Source organism: Cetorhinus maximus, chromosome 7, assembly GCF_964194155.1.
Source record: "Cetorhinus maximus chromosome 7, sCetMax3.hap1.1, whole genome shotgun sequence".
NCBI lineage: Eukaryota > Metazoa > Chordata > Chondrichthyes > Lamniformes > Cetorhinidae > Cetorhinus > Cetorhinus maximus.
This window is the reverse complement of record NC_135885.1, coordinates 43,159,844-43,177,765: the sequence shown is the minus strand read 5'-3', so window position 1 is coordinate 43,177,765 and position 17,922 is coordinate 43,159,844. Positions and strand designations below refer to the sequence as shown.

At 39.5% G+C, this 17,922-nt stretch overlaps 1 protein-coding gene across 4 annotated transcripts in view; it reads left to right on the top strand.

Moving 5' to 3' along the window:
• wasf3b (WASP family member 3b) overlaps positions 1 to 17,295 on the top strand; it is a 122,286-nt gene extending 104,991 nt beyond the window's left edge. For 2 of the 4 annotated variants that reach the window (XM_078545394.1, XM_078545395.1), the window contains exons 7-10: positions 6,151 to 6,317; positions 10,774 to 11,070; positions 13,031 to 13,395; positions 15,587 to 17,295. In XM_078545394.1, the coding sequence (XP_078401520.1) occupies positions 6,151 to 6,317; positions 10,774 to 11,070; positions 13,031 to 13,395; positions 15,587 to 15,744 (987 nt within the window). In that variant the 3' untranslated portion in view covers positions 15,745 to 17,295. The remainder of the gene's footprint in view (positions 1 to 6,150; positions 6,318 to 10,773; positions 11,071 to 13,030; positions 13,396 to 15,586) is intronic. The other 2 variants (XM_078545391.1, XM_078545392.1) reach the window with 1 other exon arrangement.
• Positions 17,296 to 17,922: the final 627 nt, after the last annotated feature.

Genomic DNA, 17,922 nt, shown 5'->3' with positions numbered 1-17,922 from the left:
ACTCCCTGGCCCTTTTTCTGTAGCCCTGCAAGAGTTGTTTCCTTAAGGTGCTTATCCAATCCCTTTGATAGCCATGATTGAACCTTCCTATCAGACCGTTTCAGGCAGCATATTGCAGATCCTAAGGACCCACTGTATAAAAATATTGGTTCCTTTTGCCAATTACTTGAAATCTGTGTCCTCTGGTTTTTGACCTTTCTGTCAATAGGGAACAATTTCCCTCTATCTATTCTGTCTAGACTCCTCATGATTTTGAAGACTTCTATCAGATCACTTCTAAACCTTCTCTGCACTAAGGAGAACAACCCCATCTTCTTCAAACTAGAGCTATTTTCATATCTTTTCTGCACTGTCTCTAAAGCAGTCACACCCTTCCAAAAGCGTTGTGCCCAGAATTGGACATGATACTTCAGTTGAGGCCAACATAGTGTTTTATAAACGTTCTACATAACTTCCTTGCTTTTGTTCTTTATGCCTCCATTTTTAAAGCTGAGGATCCTGTATGCCTTTTTTAACTACTTTCTTAACCTTCCCTGACACCCTCAGCAATTTGTGCACATATGCACCAGGTGTCTCTGTTTCTTCAGCCCCTTAAAATTGTACCCTTTATTTTATGTTGCCTCTTCTTGTTCTTCCTGCCAAAATGTATCATATTGTGCTTCTCTGCATTAAATTGTATCTGTCAAATGTCTGCCCATTCGACCCACTTGTCCATATTATCTTGAATCCTATTGCTATTTTCCTCATGGTTCACTCTATACTTCCAAGTTTTGTGTCATCTGCAAATTTTGAAATTGTGTCCTGTGCACCTAAGCCTAAGTCACTAGTATTGTCTCCTGGGGAAACCCACTGTATATCCTCCTCCAGTTCAAAAAACAGCCTTTCATCACTACTCCCTGTTTCTTCTCATTTGGGCAACTTCTTTTCCATGCTGCTGCTGGTCCTTTTATTCCATTATCTTCTGCATCACCCTCATCAACCCTCTCTGCTACCTCATGAAAAGTATTCAATTAAGCTGGTTAAATACGACTTGCCTTTAACAAATCTTTGCTGGCTTAGTGACTGTTTATTGTTTATTTTGTCCTGAATTATCGTTTCTATAAACGATAATTGTTTTCTACCACTGAGGGGAAAAAATTGACTGGCCTCTAATTGCTGGGTTTAACCTTACACCCTTTTTTGAACAAGGCTGTTAACTATTGCACTTTTCCAATCTTCTGGAAGCATCCCTGTATCTAAGGAGGATTGGAAGCTTGGGGCAAGCACCTCTGCAATTTCTACCCTTACTTCCCTCGGCATCCTTGAATGTATCCAATCTGTGAAAAACAGAAAGGCAGAGTATTATTTAAATGGTGATATACTGGGAAATATGGATGTACAAAGGGACCTGGGAGTCCTTGTACACCAGCCAATGAAAGTAAATAGGCAGGAGCAGCAAGCAATTAGGAAGGCGAATGGTATGTTGGCCTTCATTGCAAGAGAATTTGAGTTCAGAAGTAGGGATGCCTTGCTGCAGTTATACAGGGCCTTGGTGAGATCTCACCTGGAGTATTGCATGCAGTTTTGGTCTCCCTACCTAAGACAGGATATGCTTACCATAGAGGGAGTGCATGGAAGGTTCACTAGGCTGACACCGAGGATGGCAGGACTGTCGTATGAGGGGAGATTATTTCGACTGGGCCTGTATTAATTAGAGTTTAGAAGAATGAGAGGGGATCTGATTGAAATGTATAAAATTCTAGCAGGGCTAGACTGACTAGATGCAGGGAGGATGTTTCCCCTGGTTAGGCAGTCGAGAACCAGGGGCCACAGTCTCAAGATACAGGACAGGCCATTTAGGACTGAGATGAGGAAAAATTTCTTCACTCAGAGGGTGGTCAACCTGTGGAATTCTCTCTGACAGAAGGCTGTGGAGGCCTGGTCACTGAGTATATTCAAGAAAGAAATTGATAAATTTTTGGATATTAGGGGCATCAAGGGGTATGGAGAGAAAGCAGGAATATGGCGTTGAGATAGAGGATCAGCCATGATTGTATTGAATGGTGGAGCAGACTTGAAGGGCCGAATGGCCTACTGCTGCTCCTAGTTTCTATGTCCTGGTGACTTATCAACTTTAAGTATATCCAGCCTTTTGTACCACAACCTTATAAATTTTTAGCCCATCTAGCATCTCAACTACCTCCTTTTTCACTGTGACTTTGGAAGCATTCTCTTCTTTGGTAAAGACACATGCAAAATATTCAGTCTGCAACTCAGCCAAGCCCTCTGCCTTAGTGTGTAGGTCTCCTTATTGGCCCTACCCTTCCTCTTACTATCGTTTTACCATTTGTATGCTTATAGAAGATTTTGGACTCTCCTTGTTAGCTGCAGTTTCTTCTCATGCTCTCTTTTGCCCCTCTTATTTTCTTTTTCATCTGCCCTCTGAACTCTCTGTATTCAGCCTAGTTCTCACTTGTATTAACTGCCTAGGATATGTAATAAGCATCCTTTTTCTGCTTTAACCTACTTCCCATCTCTTTCATCACCCAGGAAGCTGTGGCCTTGGTTACTCTGCCTCTTCCCATCTTGGGAACGTAGCTTGACTGTATCTGAACTGTCTCTTGAATTGCTGCCCATTGTTTGATTACAGTTTTTTTTTTGCCAATCTTTGATTTCAATTTACCTGGGAGGATCTATTCTCACCCTCTCCAATTGGCCCTCCTCTAATTAAATATTTTTACCCTTGATTACTCATTGACCTTTTTCATAGCTGCTCTGAACCATTATAATACAATGATCACTGCACCTTAAGTGATGTGCTACTGGCATTTGACCAACCTCATTCCCAGAATCAGATCCAGTAATGTCGGGCCCGAAATGTCCTAAACATGCTTCAGAAATTCTCCCCCTTCTCTGCCTTGCTTTATATTAGGATAACTGAAATTCCCATTATTACCGTTCTAGCACCTCCCTAATTTCCCTGCAAATTTACTCCTCTATATCATTCCCACTAGTTAGTGGCCTGTAGAATACACCTCGTAGTGTAATGACACCTGTTATTTCTTTACTCTAATGAAATAATAACTAAAACTCTGACCACTCTAGGAAATCCTTTTTCTCTAGCACTGCAATGTTCTCCTTAAGCAAAACTGCTATCTTATCTCCTCTCTTTCCTTCCCTACCTTTTCTGAACACCTTGTATTCAAGAATATTGAGTGCCTAGTTCTACCACCTTCTGAGCCAGGTCTCTGTTGTCATAATATTGCCTTCCCATGTGGCTTTCTGTGCCTGCAATTCACCAACCTTAATTGCTGCATTTTGTGTACTTACATGCACGCATTAATAACCTGAATTAGGTTTTATTATATTCCCTCTCAACCTAACCCCATATAATACCTTACTATTTCCTATTCTAGTGCTATCTGTCTCTCCTAATCCTTTCTCACCTTGTTTCTCATTTCTAATGCTACAGCCCACTTTCCATCCCCCCCTGACAAATTATTTTGAACCCTCTCCCAGAGCAGTAGCAAACCACCCCATGAGTTCATAGGTTGGATCTCAACAGGCCAGGACCAACCTGGTCTGTACAGGTCCCCCTGCCCCAGAACCAGTCCCAATGTGCCAAGAATCTACAGTCCTCCCTCCTGCACCACCTCTTCAGCTACATATTCACCTGCATGATCCTCCTATTCCTATACTCACTAGCGCATGACACCAGGGTCATGCTTTTGAGGTCCTGTTTATTAATTTCTTTCCTAACTCTCTAAAATCTGCCTGCAGAACCTTATCCCTTTTTCTACTGAAAGTCTGTAAAACATTCTGATGGGTGAGGGCAAACAGCCAGAGGCCGCAGCCCATATGTCTGTTCAGCCTCCCCCCTCAGAACATGCTGCAGCTGCCCAGTGACATCCTGGACCTTAGCACCAGAAAGGCGACATACTATCCTGGAATCATGTCTTCAGCCACAGAAAAGCCTGTCTTTTTCCCTAACTATAGAATTCCTTATAACACTATTGCTTTTCGAATTTTTCTCCTCCTTGCCCTGCGCAGCTGAGCCACCCATGGTGCCGTGGACTTGGCTCTGACTGCACTGCAAAGAAGAACCAGCACCCTCACCAGTATTTGAATACTGGTTGGAGAAGGAGATGTACTCTAGGGTCTCCTGTATTACCTGCCTGGTATTCCTTGTCAAGTCTCATGGTCACTCATTCCCTCTCTACCTGTCCACTCTTAAACTGCAGGGTTACCACATCCAGAGATGTACAATCCATGTTGCTCTCAGCCTTGTGGATATGCCACAGTGATGCTAACTACTGTTCAAGCTCCAAAACCCAGAGCTTGAACTCTTCCAGCTGATGATACTTCCTGCACATGTGTTTGTCCGGGGTGTAAGAAGTGTCCTGGAGTTCCCAAATGGAACAGGATGTGCACTTAACAGGACTTTGTTTCATAATATGAAATAGAAAATAATTTGTTGGACTTGCAGTTAACAAGTTGTGGTACTATCATCAGTCATAATCATGTAAGTCAGTTCAAGCATTTCAAAATGGTAACTAATAATTTTATTTGTTGATATTCATAATTACTGAACAATATGAATTTTGACTTGGTCACTTTTAACATATGCATTTTGAGCAGTGGCTGAGACTGTTACCTATTTTGTTGCATGGTAGTGCAGAACTTGAGTATTGCTGGAAAAAGAGACATGCTACTGAAGCTTTTTGCCTTGCACTCATCAGGACAGATGCAGGAAGGCCAAATTTCAAAGGGAGCAACAATTTATACTATATGAGAAAATGATGCTGATTCATTGGCAAGTTGACTCTTGTCGAGGTGTTGACATGGAGGATGCACCAGGAAACTATTGTCCCCCAGGCTTTTGTTTAATTCAAAAAAGGCGCAGTGCTTGGACATGTTCCTTTTGCCTGCAGAGGACAAATCCCTGCTCATGAATATACATAGCTTCTAGTAAGCATAAGTGAGCTACATGGCGAGCCCGAATGATTAACTTAAATTGGTTGTTAGTGTAATTCTTAGCACACTCAGGATTGTTCAGCAAGTGCTATCAAATCGCAGAATCACATCTAATTTTAGACATTATGTTATGAGATTTTCAAGCATAGGCTGGTTGAGTGTGGTCAGTACTCTACCTATTACAACCAGCCGCAGAGATGTGGGTTTGATACGATCCGCCAGTCATTGGGACATACAGCTTACATAGCTGGCATTGCACCAGCACTGAAATTCATATACCGCATTATTCATTTGTATGGAAGGTAGAACGTCTTTTTGGCTTACTGGCAGTATCCTGTTAGTGGAAAATACCACCCATGTTACTACTGCATTGTGGCAGCATGAAACAGCTAGCTTCACCTATTGCTCAAATTTTTGAGAGACCTTAACCTTCCAGGGTAATTTGAGGTAAACTGGGCACTTTTCAGGTCCAAAAGTGGCGGCCTTAGACCCATTCATGAGCATGTGTGATACACAGAGCAATGATTTGATTGGGATAGTCATTATGCCACAGGGCGAATAAATGGCTCAGGAACAATTTACAAGATTGCAGATAAGGTCAGTCTTACAGCGCATGGATCTGAATGAATCACAATGCCTACAATGACTAATGTCGGTAGACAGTAGTAGAGAAATCATTAGCGGATTTCTCAACTACCACATCAAGGAAAGGGAGGTCAATAGACTGCTCCATTTCAAAGGTAAATTTGAGTGTGCGATGGAGTGCATTAAAGTGTGTCAGGAAATTCTTACATGCCACATATATCCATATGCAGGGACCTGTCTTCTGCAGGCAAAAGGAACATGTCCAAGTATTGCATCCTTTTTGAATTAAACAAAAGCCTGGGGACAATAGTCCCCTGGAGCATTCTCCATGGAAAGACCTCAACCAATCCAACTTGCCAATGAATCAATGCTCTTTTCTCATGCAGTATAAACTTTTGCTCCCTTTGAAATTTGACATCCTTGTGTCTGTCCTGATAAGTGTCAGATGAAAAGCTTCGAATCCTTGTCTGTTTTTTCAATGTTATCCATATTATTGTTTTGGTTCACTTGCATTCTTAAGTTGAGCTGGGAGGCTTTTCTCAAAGAAGTTTGTTTAAGCAACTGCTGCTGGTCTTATGTTTATTTCCTATATTGGTATGGTTTCCCCTCCAGAGAGAGAAACATAAGTTGAATTCAAACAGAAACCACCAAGTTAATGTGAGAAAAGTCAGAACAAGAAAAGAAGAATGGGAGAGAATGAAAATGGGCAAAGAGTTCATGACTGACGCAAAGGAACTGGAGCAGGCCGAGGGCATGAAAGAGGAGAAAATGCCTAAAGGGTTTGTTAGTTTTATTATCAAAGCTCTAACTGCTTTGGTACCAATCCTGCTTCAGGTCTTGTTTCAATGACTTTGCTGCATGAGAGCAGCAGTATCCTAATGGTCTTTTAATTGGGTTTACTGCTCTGATCAGTGACATGCTGGGGGACATATGACTCCACATACTAAAGAAGCATCTTCATGCAGCAAAAAATCTTTCTTGGGTACTCTGGGTCTTTCCATTTTATGAACTCTCTGCTCAACTAATTCAGAATGACAAATTTCTTTCTTCTAACTCTCTTCCAGTAGCTTCTTAAGTGCTCAGAAATGTTTTCAGTGCATTTAACAGATAAATCAATTTCAGTTTGTCTGTGCTGCCCTTTTTGGTATTGCATTATAAATTGTTTAATATTTGTATTTTAAAGTCATATTTTAATTTATGTTGGAGAATCAGTGTGTTATTGATGAGGGAGAGAATTAACATAGATCATGGCGTATAAGTCGACATTTGAAGCTTCGAAGAATCCTTCCAAAATGGGGGTCAATTTATATGCCGAGTATAAAATGTGAACCGCCGATGTTGGTGCAGGCATGCCCATTTCTGTTCGTCGGTCACCATGTGTGGTCTGGCCTGTGTGGGCATGTTTTAAACTCCCATACATCTTCTTGGCAGCGGCCCATATTGCCTGCTTCATCCCCTGCACTGGTTTATAAATATACCACTAAACATGTATCTCTGAGCTAAAAAATTGAGGCCAACTCCTAATGTGAGTATAGGCCGAAACATGCATTTATTAGCTGAAAAATGGGGAGTGGTTGGGGGTAAAGAAGAGGTTGACTTATACAACGAGTATAGGCCTAAACATAAATTTTGGTGCGATAAAATGGGGTTGTCATATATGCTGGATCGACTTATATGCTGCGATCTACAGTACTTTCAAATTAAGTTCAAATGTACTCATTCTTTAATACAATAGTACAAGTATTGCTTGAAAATACACGCTTCCAATTTAATTCTAAAATATATATGGCTTATATTGTTAATTCATACAAATTTTGGGGAAATGATTTTAAAATGTATGCAGACTTTCTTATAAATATCAATTTATAAAGTAATGCAATCCTTTTCATCGTGTATTTTGTCATTATGGTGGAGACAGAAAGTGCCAGGCCCATTTTTTAAGCTTTCTGCTATCCCACCAAATCAGTATTTTACTTTGATTCTATTCTTTTCCCACTTGTCCAGTTTCTACATGCAACTGTGACACATTCATTTATTTTAACAATTTTAGGTTCTCTGGCAGTTTCTAATTCTCTAGCTCCAGTTGTCGTCTTCTGTGTAGATGCAGCTCATATGCACCTCCATCACTCAGCAGAATGGTCTCATGTCTCTGCATTTCTTTGTCAAGTGGCATCTCAAATGCCTTCATCCATAATCAGTCTCCTCTGCTTGACTAAACTTGTTTTTGCCTTCACCAATTTCTCTTACTAACTAAAGCTAAAGCACATGGAATTGGAGGTAATCTTGTGATATGACATGGTTTGATACTTCTTTAGGACGTAGCAGGTAGATAGTAGCGGTAAAGGAAACGTACTCATTGATGAAATGTGACAAGTGGTTTTTTACGGGGATCTGTACTGGGCACCAGCTTTTCACCACATATATCAGTGACTTGGATGAAGAAACAGAGCTGTATATCCAAGTTTACTGCTGGCTCTGAGTTAGGAGGGACAGTAAGTTGTGTAGATGGGAGCAAGAGGTTACAAAGTAACACAGACAAATTAAAAGACTGGGCAAAACTGTGACATATGGTATTCAATATGAGGCAGTGTTAGATTATCCACTTTGGATCCAAAGCTAAGCTCAGAGTCAAATAAGATTGCAAACAGCCTGGTTTAGCCTGCGAAGGTGGCCAGGAAAGGGAATGAAATTGGTAGCCAAGGAACAGAGCTTTTGTTGAGGGGTTAAGGATAGTATCTGCAGGTTTCCCAATGTTTCATGCAAAGAAATCTCAACTCATCTAAGACTGGATGCTGGACAAACAATCTGACAACGCAGAGGTGGTGTTGAGGTAGCTCTGGGTGTTTCAGCCAATTTTAGCTTGAAAATTTCAATTCCACAACCTTAAGGGGAAGAAATTTCCAAATATCCAACACTTGTGGGGAAAAGCATTTCATGTTTTCTCTCCCGAATGGCTTAATTCTAAATTTAAGGTTATACCCTCTTGTTCTGGATTCCCTCACCAGAGGAAATAGTTTTCTGTAATTACCCTGTTGAATCCTTTTATCATTTTAAACACCTAAATAAAATCACCCTCAACTTTCATATACTCAAGGCTATACAAGCCAAGTTTATTCAACCTATCTTCATAATTTAATGCTGTTACGGAGAGAGTTCCAGGATTTTGACCCAGTGACAGTGAAAGAACAGCGATATATTTCCAAGTCATGATGGTGAGTGGCTTGGAGGGGAACTTCCAGGTGATGGTGTTCCCATGTATCTGCTGCCCTTGTCCTTCTGGATGGTAGTGGTTGTGGGTTTGAGAGTCCAGGTACACAAATCACTAAAAGCAGCTGCGTAAGTACAAAAAGTAATCAAAAGGGCTGATGTTATGTTGACCATTACCTCAAATGGGATTAAATACAAAAAGGAGGAACCTCTATGTTTCAGTGATAAAGATCCTTGGTCATAGCCCATTTGGAGTACTGTACTGCATCTGCTTTTGCACAACATCTTGGGAGGGATATATTAGCATTAAGTTCTGGGAAGGAAGGCCCATGGTTGACCTTCCTGCCCCACTGCATATCGAGGCCTTTAAGTGGCCAATTAATGACCTGACATTACCTAACCTGCAGCCTGGATTGCTCTGCCATCCTGGGACTTCAGTAGGTATTTTTCCTGCAGCAGCCAGCAGCCAACACTGCTGAGCATAAGAGCTGCCTCTGATTGGCTGGTAGCTCTCGGTAGGCAAGACTTCCACCACCCCCCCCCCCCGGCCTTGATTCCAGGGGAAGGCCCATCGCTGACCTCACCATTGCCAGATTGGCTTGTGGTTCCGCAGGTCTCTCACTGGCTCTCCAGTCGGGAGGCCAGATCCCCAATGCCTCAACGAGATTCTGCCCACTATCTTTACACCTCTCTCTCCTTTAAAGGCCCTTCTAAAAACCTTGCCCTTTGACCAAGCTTTTGGTTGCCAGCTCTAATGTCCCCTCCTTTCGTTCAATGGTCATGTCTGATTGCACTCCTGTGGAAAATCCTTGGGACGTTTAACAGTGCTATATAAATGCAGATTGTTGTTACACCCAAAATGTTAATCTCTCATTCTTTTGTCGATATTGACAACCATGCTATGCATCTTCAGCAGTTATGTTTTTATTTCTTCCACCCTAAGGATTTAACCATAGGAAAGTTGCAATTAAGCACCTGCAAAAAAGACCACACAACTAAGAAACAGAAACTTCGTTCTACTTAGATCGCCATTGTTTTAAAAATCTAGAACTTTGTTGGAGTTGTTTTTTTATTGGGCGAATGAGATGGGAATAATGGCAGTCATCTTTGTTCCACCCGGTGGGTACTTTTGCAAGCCTGTTGGGTAAGGTTAGGCTTTAGGAGGGAAGACTCTGACAGGTTCACATAAAATCTACTAATACTCACTGCTGCCTTATTTCTTTTCTTTATTTATTTGTGGGTTGTCCGTCACTGTCAAGGCCACCAGTATTGTTGCCCATCTCTAATTGCCCTTGAACTGAGTGGTTTGTTAGGCCATTTCAGAGGGCAGTTAAGAGTCAGCCGCATTGCTGTGGGTCTGGAGTCACATGTAGGCCATACTGGGTAAGGGTGACGTTCCTTCCCTAAAGAACATTAGTGAACCAGATGGGCTTTTACAAAAAGTGATATTTCACATACATTAATGAATTTAAATTCCACCAGATGCCATGGTGGGATTTGAACCCGTATCCCCAGAGTATTAATCTGGGCTACTGGATTACTGGCTCCATGACACTACCACTACCCCACCATCTTCCCCTTATTAAATGTTGTCTCATCAGGGTTTGTATTTTATTCTTACTCAGCTTGCAGATCAATGACTTAATGAATGTCGCTTTCAAATCTATCTTTTTGTTACATATTCTGTTGCATCACAAATTTTGATAATCAAGGTTTTATGACCTTTTTTTAAATTAGATTACATGAAAAGTAAAATTTAGTTTTGTGAAGATGATGCATTCTATATTTGAGTAAATATATGCTTGTTATATACTTTATTGCAACAGTGCTTTGCAAAAATTTGAAAATCAACCAAATTTTCTGAAGGCCCAAAGTTAAACATATTAAGTTTTGGTTGGAGAATGCTCAATTAGCATACTAGGTTTCAGTTTTGATATTATGCTTTGAAACCTAATCATGGAACACTTTCCAGAGTACTTTCCATTACATTTTGAATATGAAATATTTTGTCTCTGCTTTTGACACCAGATCTCATGGATCAGATCTTACAGATTACTCGTACCCTGCTACCCCAAACCATGTTCATCATTCGCTGCAGCAGCAGCAAATGCCAGCTTCATACATGTCTGGTGATAACCAACAGCAAATGTTAACTGGAAATCAGGCTCAGGAACATGACTACAGAGCCTCTACAACAGCATTCAGACATGGTACTCTGAACAGGCCTCAACAACCTCCGCCACCTCCACCACCAACTACTGTAAATGGTGGTGCTCCACCACCACCACCTCCACCACCACCACAACAACAACCAGTGGATTACAGGTAAATCCCATCAGTTGTGAAAATATTACGAAGTCTTGAATTGTAACTCGTTTCCTCTAAGGCAATCATTTGCAACCTTTGGAGCAGTATTTTGTATTTTTGTTTTTGTTTACCTGTATTGTATGTGATTAGAAATTAAACTGATTGCATTAGTCTGCTACAGGATACACCAATATTGATTTCAAATTCACCAATGTTAGAAATTCATGGCATTTTGTTACCTTGTGCATAATATACTTAAAGTGCCTCAACAGTTTTGATATATTGCAATATCTAATTGTCTGTTTACATCTAGGTATAATTTTTTTTCACTTCTGTAGTAAAGCGTTTCTCTCATTTTTATGGGAATATGTTATTGGCCTGCCAATCACTTAAGAGGATATACTGGCAAAAGGGAAATATACATTTGTATCAGTCTGATAGATTTGCATCCTTCTGTTTGTCCATTGGGTGCAACAAAATAAGCCCTTGAAATGTAGCTTCACAAGTTGGCACAGAAGAGAGCTTAAAGCTGTTAAATTGTGTGTATCTGAAGCTTTTAAAAGTTCAGTATGGGACACAGTAGTCCCAATTTTAACTCTAGATGGGAACCAGGCTGGCATGGACTGAGGTAGCCAGCAAGCAGTCGTGCCCTCACAGCACTAGACTCTGGGATTTTAACTTTAGTGTGAGAAATCATATATGGCCAGCAGGTGGGAGCACAATGTTGCATGGGAAGGGGCTGCAGCTGGAAACCAAAGGAACAATCAGTTGTGCGCAAGTAAATTGAAAGAGAAAGGCAGTCCAGGGTAGGGAAGATTCTAAATTTGCCACTTGAGGCATAGTATGGACTTGTGCTCTCGCAGTGATAATGTACCCAAATTACATAAAATATGAGTCAATGTAAGTAGTTCAGTGGTTCCAAAACACTGTCTATATTGTTAAATGGTAAAAAATAGAAATTATTGAAAATATGCAGAAAGTTGGAGCCTTTTGCTCCACGCCTAGGAAATAAATGATCCCTACACACAAGGCAGAGGAAAGTCAGCCCTCAAACGCACTACCTATACTGTACAGGCTGAGTAATTACTTTATAATTAAACAAATGATAAGTTCCCAAAATACTTAAAAGTAGCTGAATGTATTGACAAAAATGTTTAAACGTGATCTAGCCTCATTCTTTAAATTGAATTATTGTAACGTTTTAGATTCAAAATGTTAGGTTACCTGCTTTCAAGTACAAAAGAATCCCCCCCCCCCCCCACTGCCCCCCACCTTCTCTCTCCCCTTTCTCTGAGTTAGTATTGAGTATTGAGCCTATTATTTCTAATTAAGCAACCAACACACCACCATGGGATTGATGCCCAGTACAAGTAGGTGGGAAGCAACATTTGTTCACCTTTCAGATACTGAGACTAACTTGTCTCTCATTATTGATATTTTAATGTGCTGATATCCCATCGGACACTCATTTGGAGCATATCTTTAGTGAAGTGAACCTAAGATTTTCAGCAGGAAAACTTGTAAGTCATTTTAAGAGTTCATAAACAAAACATTCATTGTGAAATATTACTTTAATTGAAAGAAGGCATTTTTGCTTGTCACAATTCTACACAAAAAGATTTTTGCAAAATGTAAAAAAACTGCATTTGGTTAGGGTTACCTATTTGCACATTGTTGTGTTTTGGCATTACCTAAAACATAACTGTAGGTGTTCCTTGTTGGACCATTTAGTTCTTCTCATGGAGACATTTGGGATAAAACAAGCTTTTATTTTTGTTGGTGGGATGATTGACCAGTTTCTTTGCCTGTGAGTTAGTACTGTCCTGTAATGTTCTGAGCAGAGATTAGAGAATATTGCATTTTAGTTAATATAAATTTTAAGAGAATGAAAATAGCCAAGGTTTCCTGAACAGAAAATGTTGAGATGCATATGTTGAATGCCATGTTAAAACTAAATAAACTTTATTATTGATTAAAGCATGCCAGCTTCTCAAATGATGGAGTACTACGCTTCTGCTGGCCCTCCTCTGCTTCCCCCTGGTCCAGTAATTCCTTCAGCACAAACTGCTTTTGTCAGTCCTGTCCAAGTGCCTACTCCTCCAGCTTCCCATCCTGGATCAATGGTGGGGGTTGCATATACTTCTTCCCCACCTGGAGCAGCTCCACCACCTGGTCCCCCTGGACCGCCTCCTCCTCCTCCACCACCAGCTCCACCAGCGCCACCTTCTTCCCTTGCTTCTTCTCCAATGCACTGTCAGCTTGTGGTTGAAAACAAACGGTATGAACCGACAGGCACTCCTCTCAATGATGCCAGAAGTGACCTTCTTGCTGCTATTCGTATGGGTAAGTAATGAATGTGCATTTAATTTTTTTTGCTCTTGCAGAGACCCAGTACAGACGTGACAGGCTGAATGGGCTCCTTCTGTGGTTTAACCATTGATCATTGGGGCGAGGGAGCATGGATGTATTTCCACAGGTGCTCTCCCAATACTCTACAATAACTTTGGCAGAAGAGCCATGGAAACTCTAGAGTAGCAGCATAAATTCTTTCTAATTGGATGCTGAAACCAGCACCTGTGATTTATCAGTATTTTCTCTGTTCTCAAGCCACAATTGACAACTTCCACTTGGAAAGAACCTTGCAAAAACTGATTACACGCCACATTATAGAATGGACGATGGGAGGAGTGAATCAGTTGCAATTTTCTCTGACTCATTAAAATAATTTACTCCATCTTTGAACATCCTCCCAAACTAATATCAATAAAAGTGTTATTTTGAATAAGGGAATTAAGATAAAAATGAGATATCCACACTCCTAAAAAGCAAGGGTGTTCTTACTGTATTTACCACCCGTAGAGTTGGCTGACTTCCAAGTGTTATGTGCCAGTTTTTTCTCTTTTTGTGGGTATTAATGGAAAAGAAACCAGTTGTCCTATCCATGTGAATGTTTTCTTTGGAACTTGACTGTTTTCCTTAACCACTATCCAGACCTGAATGGGACAGAAAACAATCTCTTGCAATATGCTCATACATTGTTCTGGCATAATTAAATTAAATATGGTTCCTCATACATAGAGAGTTGAGCTTCTCAAGATATGACTGTTCTTTTATTTTCCTAGGTGTTTTTCTTATCCTTAACTCAACTTCAATGAAAATATTTTTCCCTGTAAGGAGTTTTTTTCATTATGTATTGATGAGACATGCATTTAAGGATGGAATGGTTATACCTTTCAGAATTCCACCAGATTTCTTACAAACTGGAGATTATGTTATATATATTTATTTGGGGAAATACTGGCACATAACACTTGGAAGTCAGTCATCTCTACAGGCGATAAATACATTAAGGACATGCTCGCTTTTTAGGAGCATGGATATCTCATTTTTATTTTATTTCCCTTATTCAAAATAACACCTTTATTGATATTAGTTTGGGAGGGTGTTCAAAGCTGGAATAAACTATTTTAACTTGGGTCAGAGAAAATTACAACTGATTCAGTGCCCCCATTATCCATTCTATAATGTGGTGTGCAATCAATCTTTGCAACATTTGTATATAAATAATTGAATAGTAAACTGTGGATATTGAATATAGTTTGGGGAGAGTGCAAAGCTATGGAAATAGAAATTAAATAGGTGCATGAAAAAATCTGCTTTTGTTTAACTGTTTCAAGTCTGAACTGTCATTAATGATTCTAGGCCTAGGTATGTAGGTATAAAACTAGAAAGTGTTGGAAAAGCTCAGGTTTGGCAGCATCTGTGGAGAGAGAAATGGAGTTAACATTTCATGTCCCTTCTTTGGAATTGAAGAGAGGTGGAAATGTGATGGGTTTTATGCTGTTGAAAAAGGGGGGAGGGTCAGGTAAAACAAAAGGGAAGATCAGAGATAGGTTAGAGGGTGCAGGAGATTAAATAACAAAGACATCATGGAACAAAAGACAAAGAGAGTGGTAATGGTTGTAGTAAAGAAACAATACTTACTTTGGACCCATGCTTTGTTTCCTTACTACAATCATTACCACTCCCTTTGCCTTTCGTTCCATGGCATCTTTGTTATTTAACCTCTTCCGACATCTAATCTATCCTTAACTTTCCCTTTTGTTTTACCTGATACCCTCCCCTCCACCCCCAACTTTTTTAACTGCACTAAACCCATTACATTTGTATCTCTCTTCAGTTTAGAAAAAGTCATATTGGACTCAAAATGTTAACTCTGTTCCTCTCTCCACAGCTGTTGCTAGACCTCTTGAGTTTTTCCAGCACTTTTTATTTTTATTTCAGATTTCCAGCATTCTCAGTATTTTGCTTTTATCTTTCTTGTATATTTTAGTTCCCTGCTGTAAAGTTCATGATTGTTGAATGTAATTGAAAACTTCAATAACAGAAAAAATGTATGCTGTATGGAGTTTTATGTTTTAAGTTCTTAAATTCAATCTTTTTGAAGAAACAAACAGGTTAGCTTGCAACAAATGCCATCACTGGTTTTTAAAATAACCTTATAGATTTACTGGAATCAACTTTCTTACTCTAGGTATTCAGCTTAAAAAGGTTCAAGAGCAACGTGAGCAAGAAGCTAAACGAGAGCCAGTTGGGAATGATGTAGCAACTATTCTGTCAAGGCGTATTGCTGTGGAATATAGTGATTCAGATGATGATTCAGAGTTTGATGAAAATGACTGGTCAGATTAACTTCACTTCAGTGATGCTAATAATTTAATATGAAGTCACAAAATAATGTGAGACAAATCTGAAACAGTATAGTTATAATGATTTAAATGGATTTTAGGTCAGAAAGCAGAATTCGAGCTGAGGCTGTTATGAATGTTTCAAAAGTTAGTGATTTAATCGCATTGAATTATGTAAGTACACCCCCCAGGAGTATTGCTGTATAATTTAAACATTGTAGAAATATAAATTTTTCATTTACAAAGAACATGCTATGTAAGAACAGATTAAGTAGCTCATATCTAGTGCCAATTAATACGCCATTTAATTATTAGTTTGTGTTATTGAAAATGCTTCATTGACCCCTATTGAGCAACGTTTTTGACTCAGTGGCCATAGAAAGTGAACCTATCTTTTTTTTGGACAGCTGGATGTCTTGAACTGTGTGGAAACTCATCAATGTGCTTAAGAGTCCTCCAAACTAAACTCTTAAGAAGTGCGCATATGTAAAGTTTTCGTTTGCATGACATGGAATGCACAATCATTCTCTGTAGGAGTACACCTCACTTATCTAAACCCAGAGAACTTCAGTAGTTGGTGAGAACAAAAGTTTATTGATCCTACTCCACTACCCACCTCCCTAGTCACCCAGTGTAAATACTTACCAGTATAAAGAAAGCACTGCTTAGCTTTTGACAGCCTGTCCTGCTGGGACCATTCTGCTGTATGAGTGTTGTTTTATAGGGTTATTTGGAGATAAATGGGAAGAATCTCAGATCCCAGTGACAAATCTACCCATCAGTCAAAACAATGAATTAGCCTTTTAATTATCAGCGGTGCCCTGGAATACTATGGATCTGCTGGTTCAGGAATTGGAATACTGACACTTCTATGAGAATTTAATTTCTAATCGACGGTGATATCACCTTGGATCCAGAAACCCCACATATCCCACTTTGGCCAAGGAGGATAGTCACTAGCTGAACATGAAATAAAGCTCAGTCTTCACTAAACCTCTATGACCATCATCCATATAGTATAAACCTAAAGTATCATAATTGCAAAATAGCTAGGCATAAAACTAACCTACAGTTAAGACTTATCAATTTTTAGCTCTACCAGCTTTATTTTGTGATGAAAATTAAAGTATTGCCCATACAAACAGTATTATAAATTGGAAAAAAATAATGTAATTGAATACTACATAGAAATGTTAGACTATTCTGATAATATATAGTATTTCTATGAAGTAGTAAACAGATATATTGCCAATAGCTCAAAATTTATTTTATTTTCTGTATGCATTATCATAGATATTTTGTAACTAATTCAAGTAAAATGTGTTTATTTGGTATTATTTGTGAATTTTAACATTTTTGTAGTAATACTTAACAATGTTCAAATAATGTAACAAAACCCACCCTGTACAACACTGCTTATGCTTAATTTGTTTCATACTGAATTTTTCTTTATAGCAAATAATTTTTTTCTACTCTTGTACATGGATGTGTAAAATTATAATGCTGGAAATTATAAAAGTGAATTCAAATAAACTAAACCCCAACACAAAACATTTATTCCTAGAGTTTTCGTATTTCATTCAAACACCTGACCAACATTAGAGAGGATAATGTTCAGGTGTAAATATTTATAGCTTTTAGAACTGTAACTTAGTGCACTGGATCCACTGGAATTTCCATCAGGGTATGGAAAGGCTGAACTTCTGACAGTGCCTGTCCTCCTCATGACCCCATTCCAAATCCCAGGAACAGAGTCATTCACATATTGTCAGGTGTCCTTGCCAATGCTGGGAGCTACTGGGACATCTACTTTCTGCACCCTATGTTCAAATGACATTTGATTAATCTGGGATAGATTGCAATTTGAATATGGCATTGTGATGCCCATGTATCTTGCAGTATGGCATATACTCTTGCTGCATGCAAGTGTACCACTGGTTGTATCTGATGGGATCCTGCCAGGTGCACCCACAAATTGACATTGGGATGAGGTTGCAGTCAAAGAAGCACCTGCTCCCTCTGAATCGGAAGCTCTTAATGCAGTGAAGAAATACCCACATTTTCTTCCGCTCTGTTCAAAATTTTCTAAATTACCTCCCATTACCGTGTGGAATTTCTAAGCATATTCAGAGATTTCTAATGTTTTATGAACAGAGGCGGCCCAACGCCTACCTTCGCTAAA